The 20,861-nt window shown below is 41.4% G+C and overlaps 1 protein-coding gene across 23 annotated transcripts in view; it reads left to right on the top strand.

The window, feature by feature from the left end:
• LOC308595143 (uncharacterized protein) overlaps positions 1–20,861 on the top strand; it is a gene marked incomplete at its 5' end in the record, with an annotated part of 114,104 nt that overhangs the window by 28,357 nt on the left and 64,886 nt on the right. For 11 of the 23 annotated variants that reach the window (XR_014011749.1, XR_014011750.1, XR_014011755.1 and 8 more), the window contains one exon: positions 12,430–12,485. Coding sequence is in view for 10 of the 23 variants with exons in the window: in XM_081209160.1 (XP_081065286.1) it covers positions 12,430–12,485 (56 nt within the window). Of the gene's footprint in view, positions 1–9,755; positions 9,831–12,429; positions 12,486–20,861 lie in introns of all 23 variants that reach the window. The other 12 variants (XM_081209158.1, XM_081209153.1, XM_081209162.1 and 9 more) reach the window with 2 other exon arrangements.

Genomic DNA, 20,861 nt, shown 5'->3' with positions numbered 1-20,861 from the left:
ATAGTTTTTGCTAATATCTTTTGAAAAAGTCACAGGAATATCCCTTCTTCCCAATTTCTTAACCAAAGCTGTTAATGCAGGTAACCAATCAACCAATGGGACCTTGGAGGCTGTAGATTAGAACCTCATAAAGCCAAGGAATCAGTGGTTTTTGTGTGTGTGGTGAGGATGGAATTATTTTCAAATATTGATTTGAACCAGCCAGCCCAAACTTTCCTATAGCAGGTGTGAGGAACCTTTGGCATTCCAGATATTGCTGAACTGCAACTCATATCAGCCCTGGCCATTGGCCATGCTTGGGAGGACTGATGGGAGTTGTAGTTCAGCAGCATCTGGATGGCCAAAGGTTTCCCAAAGGCTTCTAGATTGGGCTGGATTTTACAGCTCACCCATGGACACAACTGGGCCTGAATTTCAATATTCAGAGCCTGACTTACACAGAAAGTCATAGAATTTACACTGAATAGCATTGTATATTCAAATATTTTACAAACCTTCTCTGTATAAACAAGCAGCTGCCTTTAGAAAACAAAACAGACAATCTGATAGATCCTTTGGGCTTTTATTTGCAACAGTTTCTGTTTAACAAGTTGGTTCTTCTAGATGGCAAATTGAAGAGCATTTGAGCAGAACAGAATACCATCAGGGTTGTTCAGCATTAGTTTCTGCAAAATGAAACGTGTGATAGTGATCCTAGCTGTTGTATTATTTTTAGAAACCTGCCTGTTGATAGCATATTCTGTAAAAATGACCTTTGAAGATGACTTTCCTCTCCTTAAGATAAAGTTTTAAAGATTTTTCTCCCTTTCAAAGCAGATGCTCTTGCTTTTTTGATAACCCTGTATGCTACTTTTCAAAGAGAAGTCTGAATGGGTACTGTCTGTTTTGTTTTCCCCCCATCATTATTGAAAATATCACAGTTTTGAAAATTAAATGCTCCATTCAGTCACTCTTACAACTGCCAGATCTCTGTTTGCCTGGTAAAATCCCTGTTTCAGCTTTAGTTATGGCAGTACTGAAGCATTTTAAAGCATGTCAAAATAAGCATTTTAAATAAAATAGTAAATGAAAATGAATAATGGAGCAAAAAGTTAACAGACACCCTTCAAACAATGCATTAAATGTTCTCTCTTCATGTTTCTTCTTCTTAACCTTTACTTTCCAGTTACCCTTAAGGGGAGAAAATCAGTTGCCTTGTTCTCTGCTGTGGAAATCTCAGACCCATGTACCCTCTCCCACCAAACCCCTCCCCCCCTTTTTATTTATTCTGATTCTACTTACCTTAACTGTATGATACTGCACTACAAAATGCTATGATGTGTTGCTAATATCCCCACTTTTATTGTTTTTTTATTCATTGTATTGTGAAGGGGGGGAAACCCCAATAAAACATTTATAAAAGTCAGAGACACGGTAAGAAATCCAAATGGATTACTCATGTGAGTTTTAAGTAATCTAATCATTTAACTCCAGTCTTCTCCCAAGGATGGCATGCTCCCCTTTTAACCTCATAGCAACCTGTGAGATAGTTTAGGCTTAGAGACAGTGACTAGTCCGTAAACACATAGAGAATGCTCCAGGTGATTAAGATTTGAAGCCTGGGTTCCTTAAGCCCAAACCCAGTACTCTATACACTGCATCACTTTGGATTCCAACTTAAATTATATAGGCGCCACTTTCCTCATGAATAGCCATGTGTAGTCAAACTATCTGGGCAGAACAAGTGCAGAGCATAGAGGATAGATGTAAATATGGAGTTTGGGACAGGAACCCCCCTCATTAATTCTCCTAGAATATGGTATCGAGTAGTTCTGAAACAGGGTAGGGAAATATTTATTCTTCGATTATGGATGTGTCATAATAGGCACCATGTTAGACATTTTCTTCTGTATGTGAGAGAAATAGGAATAACTCTTCTAAGATGGCAGTCTGCCAACACAGTTTTTATAAGTACTTTTATTTAAAATGATGACCATGTTTTGCTTTTAATCAGTTGCGTAGCGTGGGTTGTCAGCACCCGGGGCAAGGCAAGTACTTTGCGCCCCCTAACCCGTGGATTTGCGCCCCCTAACCCGTGGATTTGCGCCCCCTAACCCTAACCCCCAGATGTTGCGCCCGGTGCGGCCGGCCCCCCCTGCACCCCCCACGCTACGCCACTGCTTTTAATGAACATGCTTCTCAGTTAATTGAGCACCCCTTTTAATTGATTGTCAGTTTTCAGATCAAGAAATCCAAGACATTTCTTGACTAAATAATGCAGCCCTACTGATTCGCTTTCCTAGGACTGGTTTACATGTCATTCTAAGCCAAAACATGGCTCAGCAGGAACACACAAGTGTACAGACTCCGGGAGAGGAGATTGTGACTGTTTTGCTTCCCCCCAGTTGCTCTGCTGCTGTTCTGAGCTATGGTTTGACTTAGTGTGTAATCTGAAACTGGACTCATAGTTTAGCTCTCTGCGTCTTGACCTGTATCCAAGATTTGTCCTATGGTTTATGGCTTGTGGTTTGTTCAGGACTGCTGAATCATGAGTCTGGGTTTGAACAACATGCTAAGCCAAATCAACCAGCGCAGTTCAGTGGCAGGAGGACCAAGAAGGACTCAAAGACGCCCAAGTTTTGAATTCGGGATCCTACACACTTGATCATTCATGCCAAACCATGACATGGCCTGCTGTGACTTGTGAACCAGGCCATTATGTGGAATGGAAGTGCTGTATAAACAGTATGTATTCTGTTACTACTATGAAGGGCAGCTCCCCAGGAAGGGGGCGGAGAGTGGCTGACCCTGAAGAGCGCCTGCCCTCGCCCACCCTTCGCCCTCCTCAACCACCCCGTGGGCCACACCGTCTGAAAACAAGCTCCCTTTTACCCCCGCCCCCTGAGAAGTGGGCTCCTGAGGGCTTTCCTTCCCTGGCCCCCCTTCCCTCAAACTCACGCCAAAGCTTCCCTCTCCCTTTCCCCCTTCGGGAGCCAGAGGTTTAAAAAAAAATAAAAATGAAGTGCAGCTCCCCACCCAGACCTCTCTGAATGGCAGTTGTGCAAAGTCTAGTGAAAGTTATAGCTAGGCTAACTGTGTATGAACTTAACTGGGAGTAAATCCTGCTGAGTAAATTTACATAGGATTGTGCTGCCAGAGCCCAATGAACCATTAGGAATCTAACATGGCTGTTGATGCTGCAATTTGGTCCATGGCAAGAGTTAAAGGTAGTCTTGGAGCCAAAGTTCATAGTCAAGCATGCAATTCCCTAACGTAATGTGTGGAACAACCCTGTGCATCATTATAATTTATGCTCTTTCCCCACCCAGCCTTCTGCAAACCATTTGGAAGAGAACCAAAATGTCGGCATAGAATAGCTTTTTAATATAGAAAATACTGTTGCAAGAAAACATTTATGTGATTGCACAGAATATATTTTGTTTCCACACATCGAAACATTGCTGCTGATTAACACAAATCTGTGTCATTGTAGCTGCTGAGAAATATGTTTTCCTTGGTTTAAACTACAGAACTCTCTCTATAGAGACACTCATCAATAGCAAAATTAATCACAAGAGATTTCAGTGCATGTTGAGGCTTGCTGTGCTAATGCAGTTTACTTGTTTCAGTCAGGTAGCTTCCTTATAACTGTTTTTATTTTCAGATTCACATCTTAAACATGTTACCCTTGTCCAGCCTTCTGGATTTCTTCTAAAATGTATTGGTACATTGCCAAGTGATGCTGCGTGAAATTAATAAAATATATCCAGATCTTTGTCTTAGTGAGCCAAAATCTAACTCAAACCATTTGCCCTTGTAATAATAATATACAGATGCATGATAGGATTGGGAAATGCTTCCTTGTGATAACTTTGGCCCTTGTCCTGTGAGCTACTGAGTATCTCAAAAGTCATTGAGTATCTCAGACTCCTTACCAGACTTCTCCAAGCTGGTGCCCTCCAGATGTTTTGCACTAATCTCCTATCAGCTTTGCAGCTCGATGTATGCTTGAGAGTACTCCTTATTTATGTAGTGGCCTGTATCCTTCAAAGGTTGCTGTAGCAGAAGATTCATCAGCATCACATGCCATCCCTCTGCTTCACTCTGTTTTCCAGCCAAGACTAGGACTGGGAGAGCAGATGAAGGTGATGAATGGGCAGCAATAGTCTTGTGTCTGATCACTTGGCCACATTCTTCCAGCTTTCTGAGCTTCTATCTTATATAAAGGTAAAGGTAAAGGTAAAGGGACCCCTGACCATTAGGTCCAGTCGTGACCGACTCTGGGGTTGCGGCGCTCATCTTGCTTTATTGGCCGAGGGAGCCAGTGTACAGCTTCCGGGTCATGTGGCCAGCAGGACTAAGCCGCTTCTGGTGAACCAGAGCAGCGCACGGAAACGCCGTTTACCTTCCCGCCAGAGCGGTACCTATTTATCTACTTGCACTTTGACGTGCTTTCGAACTGCTAGGTTGGCAGCAGCAGGGACCGAGCAACGGGAGCTCACCCCGTTGCGGGGATTCGAACTGCTGACCTTCTGATCAGCAAGCCCTAGGCTCTGTGGTTTAACCCACAGCGCCACCCGCATCCCTTCTATCTTATATAGTGGCTAGGAAATCTCTGTAAATATCAAGGTCATGCTCACAAGTGCCCATGCCATGCACCTGTAACGTGCAGTGACTTGGGGGCAAGGCCTCATCCATTCCCAGTTTAGGAGGTGAGCTTCCACTCAGATCATATGTACAGAGGATGAGTGAAGCCATGCAAGGCTCAAAATTGGAGCGAGGGGCTATGCATGTAAGAGCAAGCTCCCCAATTTAAACCACCCCCTGCAAAGTGTGGCCAGGAGCAGGTGGGGGCATGACAGTGGAGGAGAGGCAGTGGGCATGACATCCCTCTTGTCTTCCAAGGGATTGCAACTGCATGGAGAAGAGTGCTTGAAGGAGGCTGTAGTGAGAAAACAATCCACATTCAAGTTACAGGACAGCATGAAGGGAACCTTCCCCTCTTTTCTGACAGCTTCTTAGCTACTGTTTTAGATGTCTACCAGGGAAGCTGATGTGGCTAAGAAGGGGATAGGGCTGTGTGCATTTCATTAAAGCCCTGTTCTCTTTCCCCCTGACATTGTTTTGAATAATTTGTTTTTTGAAGTGCAGAGGAAACTTCCCCAAAGGGGCAGAAATTTGGCAAAGGATCTGTCCAACTGAGAAATATCTTACGTTAGCTTTTCCTGACACATATTCCCACACTGTCCTGTTCCGATTGTCTGAGAGGAGTTTGCTTAAGTCCCTGTCTGCTCTGGAGATAGAAGATGCTCAGGACTGCACAGCAGTCTTCTTATTTTCCAAAGTGTCACCAGCTGCCTTTTCTGACCTTGGGCATTTGAAATGAAATGCAGCATTTAGAAGCTATAAAACACTTAATCACAATCCAATCCAAGAAAGACATGACGTAATAACAACAATAGTAGAAATAAAGCAGCAACCCTGATTCTGATTCCATGAAAGCAGTTCCCCAGAGAGGTCTACTGCTCACTTTCCAGAAACAATGTAAGCTCCACCACCACCACCTCTTTAATGGAGATAGACCTTTAAAAATTTGTGTCTGTTGTGAATTGGTAATTGGGCATTTTGTTAACCTACACCTTTTGTGCCTGGGGTGGGGGAAGCATGTTGGCTGCATAGCGCGTGTTAGTAAGGGATCTTAATAATACAAAATGCTGCTGTTACATTGATGAACAGAGACTTGTAGCTCTTTTGCCTTATCATCAACATCTGCACAGTGATGACTAAACAAAGATCGACTTGAAAACAGTTTGCAAATAGTGTTCAAGTTTATGGCGAGAAGCCATAGGCCAAAGTTAACATGCTATATTCACATGCAACATCATTACTGAAAGAGGGGGGAATAAGGGGAATAAATCATTACTCCAATGTACTCCAATGTTTTTCTTCCTCTCTCTTAAAACTAGTTCAGGAAGCTGATTGGTAGGAGATTCAGGAGAGAAACAAAGAAATGCTTTTTCACACAGTGTTTAGTAACCTATAGTGTCACAAGACATTGTGATGTCCACCACCTTCGATGGCTTGCAAAGGGTATTGGGCCAAGTCATGGAGGGCTGGGCTATCCATGACTACTCTTCATGTATATGCTATGGTGAGGTTCAGAAGCAGCATCCTTCCAAATACCTGTTGCTGGGAATCAGGAGTGGGAGAGGGCCAATGCATTCATGGCCTCCTTGTGGGATTCCCATGGGCATTTGGTTAACAACAGTTAAGAAACAGGATGCTGGACTATGTAGGCCTTTGGACTGTTTCAGCAAAACTCTTCTTATGTTCCAACAACCAGTATAGGCATCGGCATACATAAATATTTGTAAAACACTTTTCTATTTTCACCAGGACAGGAGGTCTGTTTCTTGATGTTTACTTGCCTTCATATAGCTTTCAAACATTACTTGTCTTGCTTAGTTTTAAAAGAGCATTGGTCCATCTGTTTCAACTTCTTTGCGTATTATTTCTTCTTGCAGATTTGGGGTTTGTCGTGAGCACTTAGCTCTGCTCAGGGGCAGCCCTGCTATTAGACAGTGAGGTAGCTCTCTCAAGGCAGCTGATTTGGGGTGTTTGTTTGTTTAATATAATGAAAGGGCATAAAATTATTAGTTATACAGTATATTTTTTATTGGGACGCGGGTGGCGCTGTGGGTAAAACCTCAGCGCCTAGGACTTGCCGATCGCATGGTCGGCGGTTCGAATCCCCGCGGCGGGGTGCGCTCCCGTCGTTCGGTCCCAGCGCCTGCCAACCTAGCAGTTCAAAAGCACCTCCGGGTGCAAGTAGATAAATAGGGACCGCTTACCAGTGGGAAGGTAAACGGCGTTCCGTGTGCTGCGCTGGCTCGCCAGATGCAGCTTGTCACACTGGCCACGTGACCCGGAAGTGTCCGCAGACAGCGCTGGCTCCCGGCCTATAGAGTGAGATGAGCACACAACCCTAGAGTCTGGCAAGACTGGCCCGAACGGTCAGGGGTACCTTTATATTTTTTATTATATTTTCACTTCCAGGGACGGGGAGTTTCCTGCCTCAGGTGAAAAAAACAAATAGGTTTGCCTTGTCTCCTATTACCATGATTTAAGGGTAGTGGTGTGGTGGCGGCAGGGATGTCAAATACTGCTCCAGCCCCGGCAGATAAATGTCTTCATCTGGCCCTGGTTCCACTGATCTTTTGTTAATCAGTCTATCCATGGCAGTAAGATATATAGAGACATAAAATAAATGATGAGATATGATTATGATATAGTACCAGTGTATATTATTAATATTTTTTCTGCTGTTGATATGACCATGATGGTCAAAATAACAACAAACAAACAATAAAGATTACAGTATAGAGCTGTGCAAGTTTCTAGTCACCAGTAGTGAAAGTGAAGATTGTATCTCCAAAATCCTGAGGGCATCAGGGCAGATTTCGTATTGGCTAGCGCACTGAGCTTCCTGTTTAAAGATTTCTCTGGCCAGAGAGTCTAGTTCCTCTCCTTATATTCTGTAAGTTCTACCCCATCCTCTCTACTACTCTAGTGACGTAGTGTTCATCTTCCATGTGTAGCAGAAACTGTGTTACTAGAATGAGTTTTTCCCATTACGTGATTTATTTTGCATAAAGTATTGTTTCTTAAACTGCATACTGCAAAGGGCATTTTGTGTGACAAAAGAGGTACTGCTGCCTATTCTTCTCTGACAGGAAGGCTCCTGTGTTTTTAATGGCAGCCTGACATTGCTTCACCTGACATTGCTTAGCAGGCAAAGCATTTCTCATAATTTTATTGCCATGCCAGGGAAAAGTTCCCTTGCTAAATAAATGCTCACCTGTTGGCCAACTGTCAAAAACACAGGAGTCCTGTAGGAGGTGAAAATTGACGGAGAAGCAGTTACAAAGTCAACTGGTAGTAATAAGCAGAGCTCCATTTTTCTACCCTATCAAAGCTGGCTGTTGGATGCCAACCACTCGTTTTCTTGTTAGAAATGCTTACTGCAAAATTTTCTTTCTTTTCTTTCCTTCTTTTAAAATACTTTTCCTAAACAGTTATTACTGTTAAGGGACTGGTGTTTGGCAAAGCTCTACTCTTAAAGTTGGCCTTACTACCCCTCTTGCTGCTGGAAATTTCTGTGATCCAATAAAGCAGAAGAGCAGCCTTCTGTACAGTCGTCTGGGTGCCCTTCAAACTGTCAGAGCTAATAATGGCAGAAATAAACATAAAAATGGAGAAAAGCTCATTCCACAGAATTGCCAACTTTTCTCTGGCAAGGCTCCTCTGCCTTTTAAGAGAACCAGAACTGCCTAAGTAGATGCTGCAAGCCTCTGTGTCCATAACTAGAAATTCAAGAATGAGAAGCTCTTGGAAGCTTCTGGAGAGTATGTGGAGCTTCTGAAGACTTGCCAGAAGGTCTTTAAGGATCTTTATGAGCCCTTAAGAATTGAAAAATGTCCCTGCTATGTTATCTACATCATTTTAAGTAACAGCTGCCGAAATACAAGCTTGTAAATAAAAGTGATGGATCCCTTTTGCTGAAATCATCTCAAACATTAACTGAGCTTTAACTGCTAGCTTCTTTTGTGGTCATGGGCCAATACAAGAAAGTGTCACATTTATACTCATCATGTAATATATTAATGCATCTATTTCTTGAATTTAGATTCATATGAATGTTGTCAGTGGTTTTTTTGAAGCAAAGCTAATTCATTCTACAGATGTCAAACATCTTGTGTAGGGCAACAAGCAGCAGCAGCAGTTCACACGCTTAGATGTTCTGTAGGAACAATTTACTGTTCAGAGCCAGCTTTTAATTGTGCTGAAAACATCAGTGGACAGTCCAAAAATACTTGACACTCTCCCATTTTCTGCTATGTTTTAAGAGGGTGTGTAGATGACATAAGAGAGTACGTCAATGGGTTCAAGATGTTGATTCTTTGAGCTTGTTTGGAGGTTCTAGCAGGGGAGCGCAGCTATCGTATACCCTTGACCGAAGAACGGTACACTCCTTCTATCTGGGATGGTCGTCCTCTTCCACCGAGCGCGCAGCTTCGGGAGGGACGCACATGGAGCGGTGAGGGAGGAAGGGGACACCCGTCTAGCCAGCCAGATCAGCCGAATCAACCCTGGCGATCAATGGGGTGACAGATGTCGCAGCCAGATCGCCCTCACATCCAGTGTGAGTGGATGATATATGAAACTAAGCAATATTAATGAAAGGTCCAATGTTTAAATGTTTAAAATAACACTATATTGGTTTTTGGAGTAAACTAATTAAGTAATTTAAACTTAAAAAGCAATTAGCTGAAAGTACAAAAGAAACGCATGAAACAAGGTTATAATTTGCTGATATTTTTATTGTTAAGAATGCACGGTGAGGGAGATGTGGGGAAGTCCGGTAGAAGATTGAATTTTTTTTTTGAAATGATTCATCTTTCTTTCTTTTCTTTTCTTGATGCTCTTATGTCTTTGTATATCTGACTGTGTATTTTTATCTGGAAAAAATGCAATAAAAATGTTTTTTTTAAAAAAAAAACCAAGATGTTGATTCTTTGCATCCAATCTTTTGCTGGACATTCTGAAAGGAGCCACACTTGGCTCTTCATTCAGATTGAGCCTGTTTTAGATAGAACAAATACCTAGGTTAGGTTTCTGTTTTTTACTTCAGTGCCCACTGGGAAAGAATAAAACCTCACACAAACTACATAATGAGAATTGCTCTCATTAATTATATCTACATACTTTTTTTTCAGACTTACTGTCCCGGTCCTTACTGGTGGATGCAATACTCGTACTCCCAATGCAGTTTTTGAAAAAGGCTTTAATGTGTAGGTACAGAATTCGGCGGCCAGGTTGCTCACTGGAGCAAGACAATTTGAGCATTTTACACCAATCCTGGCCCGACTGCACTGGTTGCCAATTAGCTTCTGGGCCCAATTCAGAGTGTTGGTTTTGACCTATAAAGCCTTAAACAGCTTAGGACCACAATACCTCAAGAACTGCCTCTCTGCATATGAACCTCCACAGACCCTGAGGTCATCTTCTGAGGCCCTCCTTTGTGTGCCTCCTCCAAGAGAGGTCTGGAGGGTGTGAAAACACAAGAACGGGCCTTTCTGCCGTGGCTCCCCCTTCGTGGAATGCTCTCCCCAGGGAGGTTTGTCTGGCCCATTCATTATATATCTTTGGATATATATATATCCCGGTCTTTGGGTGATTAATGTTCTAAGGCCTTTTAAATGTGCTTGTGGGAGGGGGACCTTATTGTTTTGCTGTTTTTGTTTTGACTATTTATTCAGGTTTTCGTCTTGTGTTTCTGTCTTGTGAACTGCCCTAAGATCTTTGGATGAAGGCGGGGGGCGGAGGTATATAAACCTAATAAATAAATGGTAATAAATAAATCTGGTTGCAAAGCATCCAGGTTAACAACAACAACAACAACAACAACAACAACAACAACAACAACTTTTTATTTATACCCTGCCCATCTGGCTGAGTTTCCCCAGCAAGTGTTACCATGGTTGAAGCTCATGGTTTGGTGTAAGCTGGCATTGTCCCAACACTTGACATCTGTCCCCCCCCCCTCCTTTCAAGATCAGGGGAGGTGCAGTCATTCAAAGTGCTGGTGTTGACCTTTAAAGCCCTAAACGGCCTCGGTCCAGTATACCTGAAGGAGCGTCTCCACCCCCATCATTCTGCCCGGACGCTGAGGTCCAGCGCCGAGGGCCTTCTGGCGGTTCCCTCATTGCAAGAAGCAAAGCTACAGGGAACCAGGCAGAGGGCCTTCTCGGTAGTGGCGCCCGCCCTGTGGAACGCCCTCCCATGAGATGTCAAAGCGATAAACAACTACCTGACATTCAGAAGACATCTGAAGGCAGCCCTGTTCAGGGAAGTTTTTAACGTGTGATATTTTAGTGTATTTTTGGTTTCTATGGAAGCCGCCCAGAGTGGGCGGGGTATAAATAATAAATTATTATTATTATTATTATTCGGATGGTTGATTGCCATGGGACTGGGCAAGCCAGTGGGCACACTTCTGAGCAGACTAAGTTTGCCAAGTCTGTTTCAGCCAGTGCAGTTATCTTTGTCCTTGGCGATAGAGACTGAGTCGCTGACTGATCTATCTCAAGGCACCTCCCTTTCTTGTAATTACATGTTCACTCTTTTCATCTTCAGACCTGCTCTGTGTTTACCCATATTTCTGTTTTCAGGCAATGCCTCTCCTATTCTTCCACTAGAACTTTTACTTGTCCCCTTATAGACCATTTTTTTAATTAGCCTTCATTCTTCCTGTTAATTCTTTTATCTTTCCTGTGCATTGCACAGTCCATTGTTCCATATTATATTCCATGCTTCCTCGTTCCTTCTTTCATATTCCTTTGCCCTTATTACCAGATTTGTTCAAAAAAAATGATCCCCTGGTGGTATTTGATCACCACTGGCAGCTATCTCTGCTGTGTCACTGCCGCCTCTGTGCTGATGCTTATCCCACAGATAGTCATACAATTATACAGAGATTATTAATATAATCACCATGGCAACTGGCAAACTTATGAGAAGAGCCATTCAAAAGGATTTCAATTCTCCCCAATTCTTCATTTGAATTAAATGCTGAATTATGCCAGTTAAAAGATTGACAGCAACTTACAAACTTAATAAGTTGAAACAAAAGGAAAATCTAAATTAAAAAACCTCTTTATACTGATTGATATCTGTTCTGTATTGAAGCCTCCAAAAATAAAAAAAATAGTGCCAAATTTAACAGCATCATAAGTTTTGCCTTTCTGTGCATATGTTAGGGGTTTTTTGGTGTGTTTTTTTTAAAAAGACTTCATAGAAATGTAGCTGTTTAGCTAGAAAATGACTTCCTGGTTGTAAAATGCAATAATATGACGTGGTGTTGAACATCAATATAAAACAAGCAGCTGCTCCATTTTAGGCTAGCAGATAATTTGGATTTAGTTTATTGGTTAGTGTGTGCTGCAAAAAATAAAGAAAGCAAGAAAAAACCCCTGACCAAACCACGTAAATGGATTTCCTAAAATATACAAGGGGGGGGGGATACTTTAAGTCCCATTAAAATAGCTGGGAGTTTTGCTATTGACTTCAGCAGGTTATGGATGGCACCCTATATCGGAACCTGTCAGTCTCAGCTGGACCTCTCTGACCTTTTCTGCAGCGTGTGAGTAATGAGATTGCCCTTTCCCTTCCTGACACAGTTGCATCGCTTGACTCGAGGAGCTAAGCATTTTCAACATGTCCGTATTCTCCAGAGGTGTCATTTTCTGATTAAAACAAATCAAAAAGCTTCAGACTTGGCATGGCAGTAGTAAAAATCCTTTCCAGATGTTTCATTTTAATTTTTTTTAAAAAATAATGGCAATGTATATTTTCCCTCAGTCACAATAATTTTCTTTCACAATAATGAAGAAGACTGAAAGCAAAGTGGCTCTGCAGTCAAGCCAAACGATCATTATTCACAGAAGGTATGTATTCCCCCCCATGTCTCTTGTCTCTCTTGATCCTTTGCTACTCTACTTCTGTTTCGTATCATTATTTATAACCTTCTAGCTAAAGTTCAAGGATGCAATCCAACCCCCTGTGCTTGCAAGCAGTAGGATACAGAATGGCTTCCACAAGGTCCTGTGAAAACCCCTCATCAGCTTCCTCCATACATGATGCAACTTGGCTGGGCCATCTGGTTGTGGACAACCAAAATCCCTCCTGTACCTTTCCATTTAACACACCTTACCGTCCCGTCCCCCGCAAGGCCTCTGGGTGTCGCTCTACTCTTGACTTTGCTAGAAGTAGCCTGGGTGGGGTCCTGAGGAAAGGCGAGCTACTTAATGCTGATGATAAGACATGGGAGGTCCTCTGGTGGAACAGGCCATGATGAGTAAAGTGCTTGGAAGAGCAGCAGCATGTTCAAGGCAGCTGATGAGAGATGGACGCATTATTGTTGGGTCCTTAGGAGCCCCTCTGTTCCTGGCAAGAGCGGGGTCCACCCAAAAGAAACAGCCAGCAAATAAGCACACATTATGAACTTGTCCTGTTGATTTCAGTTGGTCCCCTATGAGTATGACTAAGGCTGCCATCCTAAACCCTCTTACGTAGTAGGAAGGCCTAACAAGTCAATGGAATATGGTTAGGATGCTCTGTAAGTCTGGGACTTCCAGAGGCGGCGCGAAACACGCAATGGCGGTCCTCTTCAGTCTCTGAAGAGGGGCTCCGCAGGAAAGGATCGTTCGCTACGGCACAGCGACGATCCACCAAGAAAAACCACGGGCAGATCGAGCTCGTGGCCGTGGGACTCGGCGGGCACCTGGAGCGACCCCCAAAACGAAGAAGGGACCCCGTAAGGGGCTCCGGAAGCGCGGAGGGGAAGCGGTGCTGTGAGTTCATCGCTCTTTCTGCGGGAGCGAAGCTGCGCGGCTGCTGCTGATGAGCGCCGACCTTTCTTCCTTAAAGATTGGAATTTAAACTACCTACTCGTGAGTAAGAATTACTCTATATTGGATTACAAATTTCTGGAATTGGCTGAAAGCGGGAGACGAAAAAAAGGAAGTCCGTCTCCTGGCAAGGCTTAAAGATCAAAGGCAAAGATCTGACAAGCTGGAAGCAGTGGAAAGGGATATAAACGGGAAGTATCGTGCGTTGGAGGACTTGGTAATGGAAAGGAAAGGCAAGTCTTCTTTTTTCTTTAACTACTGGGGTGATTTAAACTGAGAACTTTCCTCCTTTTGTGGGCTTTAAAAACACAAGAAACCAGATCTTGGGCTGACAGCGAGAAGAGCTGTCTTTGTGGATACAATAATATACCTGAAACTGTAACATTGTTGTATTTGGGCACTATTGGAAGATACAACTATGCAACTGTAACTTGCACCCTCCAGAAGAAATTTAATAGTAACCTGGGAGAGGCTTTGCAAGTGGAAAAAGTTTTATGGACTATTGTAAAGTTTTTTTTGGCTGCAGGGGCTTTAATGGCGGCTAAATCCTTCTCTTTCTTTCCTGAACTGCAACAATACTCCCTCTAGTGGAGTTTTGGAATTACAAATTCCTGGGAACCAAATTTGTTTTGACTCTCTGCTGTTTTATTATCTACACTGAGGAACTGTCTTTCCCATGGAACAATAGTTAATTTGACCTTGGCTCATAGACAGGTGTGGAATGAGTGGCCCTCCGAAAACAAGATCTGCAAAAGCGAAAGCAGGGAAAGGCCAACTTGTGCAAACAACTTTGACTTCTCAATCACGTAGATCATCAGTCCCTGCTGTATTAAAGGGAATTGAGCCTCCAACAACAGCTGAATTAAAGGGAATTGAACCTTCAACAACAACTGAATTAAAGGAAGCGGAACAGTCAACAACAGAGGATATGGCTGTAGGGGGATCTGATACACTTCTAAAGGAAATGTTACAACAATTTGCAATTTTAAACAAGAAGGTTGATGATCAAACAGCAAAAATTGACCTAGCTACATCCTCTATTACAAAACTATCGGATCAAGTGGCACAACACTCTCAAGCAATTGGGAATTTAGAAGTCGCCACTTCTGAGAACAGGAAATTGGCAGAGGCTGCGAATTTAAAGGCGGACCAAGCGAATCAGAAAGTGGACGAATTGAAAGGAGAGGTAAAGCCACTACATAAACACATTAGTGACCAGCAGGCCTACCTGTCTATGACAGAATTGAGAAACCGGGAAAATAATTTAAGGCTACGATCCATCCCAGAGCTTGAAAAAGAAGATTTGACCGGCTATCTGACAACAGAATTCTCTAAGTTCTGGGGTATAGAAGAAGATAAAGATTTTAAAATTACAACTGCGTTTAGACTGGGAAGAGTGGCAAAGAAGGACAGGCCCAGAGACTGCCTGATTATTTTGAGGACTAAACAGGAGAGAGACAAAATACTTGACCTTCATTTTAACAAATCACTTGAGATCCAGGACAGAAGAGCAGAGATTTATAAGGATATACCAAAACAACTCTTGGACCTCAGAGCTACATATACTGATCTAGCAAGACTTTTGAGAAGCAACGGGATACCATACAGGTGGGAGTTTCCACAAGGTTTATCATTCAACTACAAAGGAAAGAAGGTTAGAATCAAAACAAAAGAGGATAACCAGAAGTTCCTGCACGACTACGGAGAGGACCTGCAGAAGGGAATAGCAGTTCCCTGGCCTGCGCCACAGCCTGGAAAAGAGCCAACACCTTCTCCCTCGGAACCGGACAAAAAAGAGGACACCCCATAAAGAGTAACAACAGATTGATACAGGATGTCTCTGCAGCTGTACAGTTGGAATATTAATGGAGCAAATTCCCCGGAAAAACGAAAAAGGATTTTCCATATCTTGAAAAAAGAACATTTGGACTTAATTTGTTTGCAAGAAACACATGTGACTAGGCTCCACAGGAAAGTGCTAATCAATAAAAGACTAGGCCAAGAATTTATCTCATCAGACAAAGTAAAAGAGAGGCGTGGTGATTTATGCAAAGGAGAACCTAGCACCGAAATTTTTATTTAAAGATGAACAAGGAAGAATCCTGGCAATTGAAATACAAACTCAAGGAGAAAAAATTCTGATAATAGGAATTTACGCACCAAACGAGGGGAAATCGGAATTTTACAAGAAGCTGCATGAGACATTATTGGACTATCTGGACTATTCGAACATCATTTTGATGGGAGATATGAATGGGGTAGTCTCTACCTTTATGGATAAGTCACAAAATCAAAATCTGACCAAGGATGGCAGACTACCGAAAACCTATTTTGAATTGGCAGACAATATGGACTTGATCGACATTTGGCGGACAAGGAACCCCCTAGGTAGAGAAGGAACTTTCTTTTCTGAGGCCCATTTGTCATGGACAAGAATTGACCAAATCTGGATAACTAGAGGGCTGGCACCAAAGACTACAAGAGTGGAAATCTGCCCAAAGACTTGCTCCGACCACAATGCCCTGAAAATGGAAGTGAGACTTACTCCAGCCGGCTCCTTTAGATGGAAAATGAATGACACCCTGTTCAGAGATCAAGAGATTGTAAAGAAGGCCCAAAAAACTCTAAAGGACTATTTCGAAATTAATTTGAACACTTCGGTGGAAAAAAGAACAGTCTGGGACGCAAGCAAAGCTGTAATGAGGGGGTTTCTGATACAACAGAACACGATTAAGAAAAAACTCTGGAATGGTAAAAAGGATAAAATATTAGAGAAGATAAGAGACGGAGAGAAAAGATTGAGATCTAAACCAAAATCTAAAGAGATCTTGCGAGAAATTAAATTCCATCAGGCACAATATATGAAATTGATAAATCAAGAAGTGGAATGGAAAATTAAACAAATGAGACAAAGATCTTTTGAATCAGCAAATAAATGTGGGAAACTGCTGGCATGGCAGTTGAAAAAAAGACAGAAACTTAACTATGTTACCAATCTAGAGGTGGAAGGGAAAAATATCCAGAAACCAGGAGAAATTAGAAAGTGTTTCCAGAAATACTTCAAAAAGTTGTATACACAAGGGCCTGAGGAAGTGTCTGAGATGGAACGATTTTTGAAACTTCACGGTCTACCAGAACTATCTCAGGAGAAGAGATTAATCCTGAACTGTAAAATAACACAACAGGAAATTGAGGATGCCATTCAGAACATGCAGCTGGGCAAGTCTCCAGGCCCAGATGGGCTTACCTCCAAATACTATAAGACATTGAAAGTCTACTTGATTCAACCACTATTGGAGGTTTGCAATCAGATTATGGGGGGAGGAAGGGCACCGGAAACGTGGAAAGAAGCCTTCATCACATTAATACCTAAAGTGGAAACTGAAAAGACTCAACTTGGGAACTACTGTCCCATCTCACTCCTGAATGTGGATTACAAAATATTTGCAGACATTTTGGCAAGTAGATTTAAAAAGGTCTTAAATGAAGTAATTCATAAGGACCAAGCAGGCTTTCTCCCTGGTAGGCATTTGTTTGACAATACTAGGAATGTTATAGATATTCTGGAACTTTTGCAAACAAATATCAACACCAAAGCAGTCTTAATCTTTATTGACGCAGAGAAGGCCTTTGACAACATTTCTTGGAAATTTATGAAGGGAAACTTGGAAGGGATGGGAGTGGGACGGGGGTTTGAAAATAGTATAGAAGCAATTTATTCAGAACAAAAAGCTAAGTTGATAGTGAACAATGTGGTGACAGAGGAGTTCCATATTCAAAAAGGAACACGTCAGGGGTGCCCCCTATCCCCCCTATTATTTATATCAGTCCTGGAGGTGCTGCTGAACATGATTAGGAGGGACCGGCAAATACAAGGGATCACGGTCGGAGTGAAACAATATAAACTGAAAGCATTTGCAGATGACTTAGTTTTAACACTACAGGAGCCAGAATCCAGTACAAAAAGAGTTTTAGAACTGATTCATGAATTTGGTCGGGTGGCAGGATTTAGGTTGAATAAACAAAAAACTAAAGTTTTGGGGGAAAACATGACGCTTTCGGAAATAGAGGGGTTCCAGAAGGAAACAGAGCTAAATGTGGTTAAGAAAGTGAAGTACCTGGGGGTAAACTTGACGCCCAAAAATTTGAATTTGTTCAAAGACAATTATGAAAAATGTTGGTCAGAAGTTAAGAAAGACTTAGAAACCTGGTCAAGATTGAAGCTTTCCTTGCTGGGCCGAATTGCTGTTGCAAAGATGAACGTTTTGCCAAAAATGTTGTTTTTGTTTCAAGCCTTGCAGGTCGTGGACAGAGTGGAATGTTTTAGAAAGTGGCAGAGGGATATTTCAAAGTTTGTCTGGCAGGGCAAAAAGCCCGAATAAAGTTTAAAATACTAACTGATGCAAAAGAAAGAGGGGGGTTTGCCCTGCCAGACTTAAGGTTATACTACGAAGCAGCAGCCTTCTGCTGGTTGAAAGATTGGTTTTTACTAGAGAATACAGATGTCCTAGACCTGGAAGGTTTTAATAACTCGCTAGGATGGCATGCGTATTTGTGGTACGGCAAGGCAAAAACACATGGAATGTTTAAAAGCCATATTGTCAGGAAAGCAATTTTTACGGTCTGGATGAAATACAAAGACTTACTTGAAAGTAAGACTCCGAGGTGGCTATCACCAATAGAGGCCAAGGCACGTAAAAAACCCAATATGGAGGCCGGCTGGCCGAAATATTGGGAAATAATAGAAAATATTGGAGATAATTGGAGGTTGCAGAGCTTTGAAAAATTAAAGGACAAGGTGCAAGATTGGTTCCATTATGCCCAAATTAATGAGGTTGTTAAGTTGGATAAAAAAATAGGATTCCAGGTGGAAAAATCGAAACTTGAGACAGAGTGGTTAGAACCTAAGACTAACGTATTATCGAGAATGTATAACTTGCTGCTTAAATGGAATACACAGGATGAGACAGTTAAATCAGCCATGATAAAGTGGGCTCAAGACATTGGGTACAACATCATGTTTGAAGACTGGGAAAGGTTATGGACCACCGATATGAAATTCACGGCATGTAATGCCTTGAAAGAAAACATTATGAAAATGATATACAGGTGGTACATGACCCCAGTCAAGCTTGCTAAGATATACCATTTGTCTGATAACAAATGTTGGAAGTGTAAGGAGGCTGAAGGAACATTCTTTCACCTTTGGTGGACCTGTCCAAGAGTGAAGGCCTTCTGGGAAATGATTTATAACGAGTTAAAAAAGGTGTTTAAGTACACCTTTCCTAAGAAACCGGAGGCCTTCCTCTTGGGCATTATGGGCCAAAAGGTGTTAAAGAAGGACAGAACGTTTTTTATGTATGCAACCACAGCAGCAAGAATTCTTATTGCTAAATATTGGAAGACTCAAGATTTACCCACACTGGAAGAGTGGCAAACGCAATTGATTGACTATATGGAGTTGGCCGAGATGACTGCCAGGATCCGAGATCTGGGAGAAGAAGCAATGGAGGAGGACTGGAAGAAATTCAAAGACTATTTGCAAAAATTATATAAGTTATATGAACTATAGGACTTCGTACGATTCGGAAGGATAGCCCCAGCAATGAGAGCGGTATATATATGAAATTAGTTAATAATAATGAAAGAACCAATGTTTAAACTGTAAAAAAGGATAACATATGTGTTTATTGAATAATTTGGACAATAAGTAATTTAAACTCAATATGCAATTAAAAGTACAAAAGAAACATATGAAACAAGGTTATAATTTGCTGATAAATATATTATTTGAGAATGCATTGTTCGGGAGATGTGGGGAAGTCCGATGATGGATTGAAACAAGCTTTGTTAATAATCTGTTATCTTTTTCTTTTCTTTTCTTGTTTTCTTTGTTCTTCTGTACTGTTCAAATCTATTTGGAAAAAATGCAATAAAAAATATTTTTTTTAAAAAAAGGATGCTCTGTAAGTCTGGATGCAATCCATAGTTTTAAACTCACATAAAGGCCCAAATTCTCGCTTCCACCTTACCTTTAACATTGGTCAAGGTATCTCAGTCTAGGGAAATTGCCTTTTTATCTCGGAATGATCTCTTTGTATTATCCGATAAAAGTGCTCCACATTCCTAGCAACCCATTCCATCTTTTCTATCCTGAGCATCACAGGTAATGCTGAGTTTAACCAGGGATTAGTGCACATAATCAAATATGTGGGTTCCTGCCGTGATAATTGCAGCTGCCACACTGTTCAGGGCTAAGCCATTATTTGACTTAGCACTACATCCAAACCCAGGCTGGTGGCTTATCTTGCTCCAGATTAGGGATAGACTAGTTTGTAAAGTATGGTTTCTCTCCATTCCTCATTGTTTCACTCTTAAATTCAGTTTTCCACATTTCCGTAGCAGTTTGCAATTTTATTTTAATTTTTTTAAAAACTCATCAGAATTTGCTAGCATTTTAATGAGAATTTCTCCTAGCATATACATTGTTGATAAATATACACATTTCTGCCAACATTTTCCTATTATATAATGCATTTTTGTACACTTTTGTGTACTTTTAGGTTCACTTTATATGCTTTTGTATTACTATTTTATTGTTTAATGTTGCCTTTGGTTTAATTGTATTGTACACTACTTAGATATTTAAAAAATATTAAGGAGTTTATAAATGCTTCAAATTTAATAGAAAAAAATCTTCTGTCCAGGAACTTGTGTGTTTGCTAGTTCATGCTAAGCCACTATTTGGCTTAGTACTATGTGTGGTCATTCAATCAGTTAACCTTTTCCTTATGATTTCCCAGATGTTTAATGCATTGCTGTGTGACAGCCAACATTGTTGTTATCTTTATTTTTCATTTAAATCTTAAGTTTCAGTTATACAACCTAATTTAGGGGAAGTTTTAAACGTCTTAGTTGATTAGAGAATATACTCCTGCCAAGTATAAAATGATTCCTAAAATTTCAGATTTTCATGGAACCAACAAAGACATTTCACAGAAGAGCCTGTTAATTTATTTGTTGTCAATTTTGAGAGCAACAGAATATTGCAAAACACATTGCACAATGGAATTGTCCAAGGCAATGAACATTTGATCTGTAGCCAGTCTTGACGCAGCCAGTGTGACAGCATATATGCGTCAGAGTGACCTTACTTGCACATTCCAGTTCAGAAAAATAGCAAGAAACACAAAGACACTTTGATGCATTTGAGATAAACAAATGCCATCACATTTTCAGCAAAAAATGTATATAATACAGTTGACCCTGACCATTTCTGAAGTTCAAGGATACCAGGTTTTAATGGTTCCAGGCACAATGCCATCAACCATAAACCTCAGAAATGCCCTCTTTTGTAATACTGAATTCAATTTCTTTTGTACAGTTTCTTTTACCATATTTTTTAACCGAAAC

This window comes from Podarcis bocagei (genome assembly GCF_964188305.1).
Source record: "Podarcis bocagei genome assembly, chromosome: 9".
Lineage (NCBI taxonomy): Eukaryota > Metazoa > Chordata > Lepidosauria > Squamata > Lacertidae > Podarcis > Podarcis bocagei.
The sequence above is the reverse complement of the archived record's forward strand: the minus strand, read 5'-3'. Positions and strand labels throughout refer to the sequence as shown.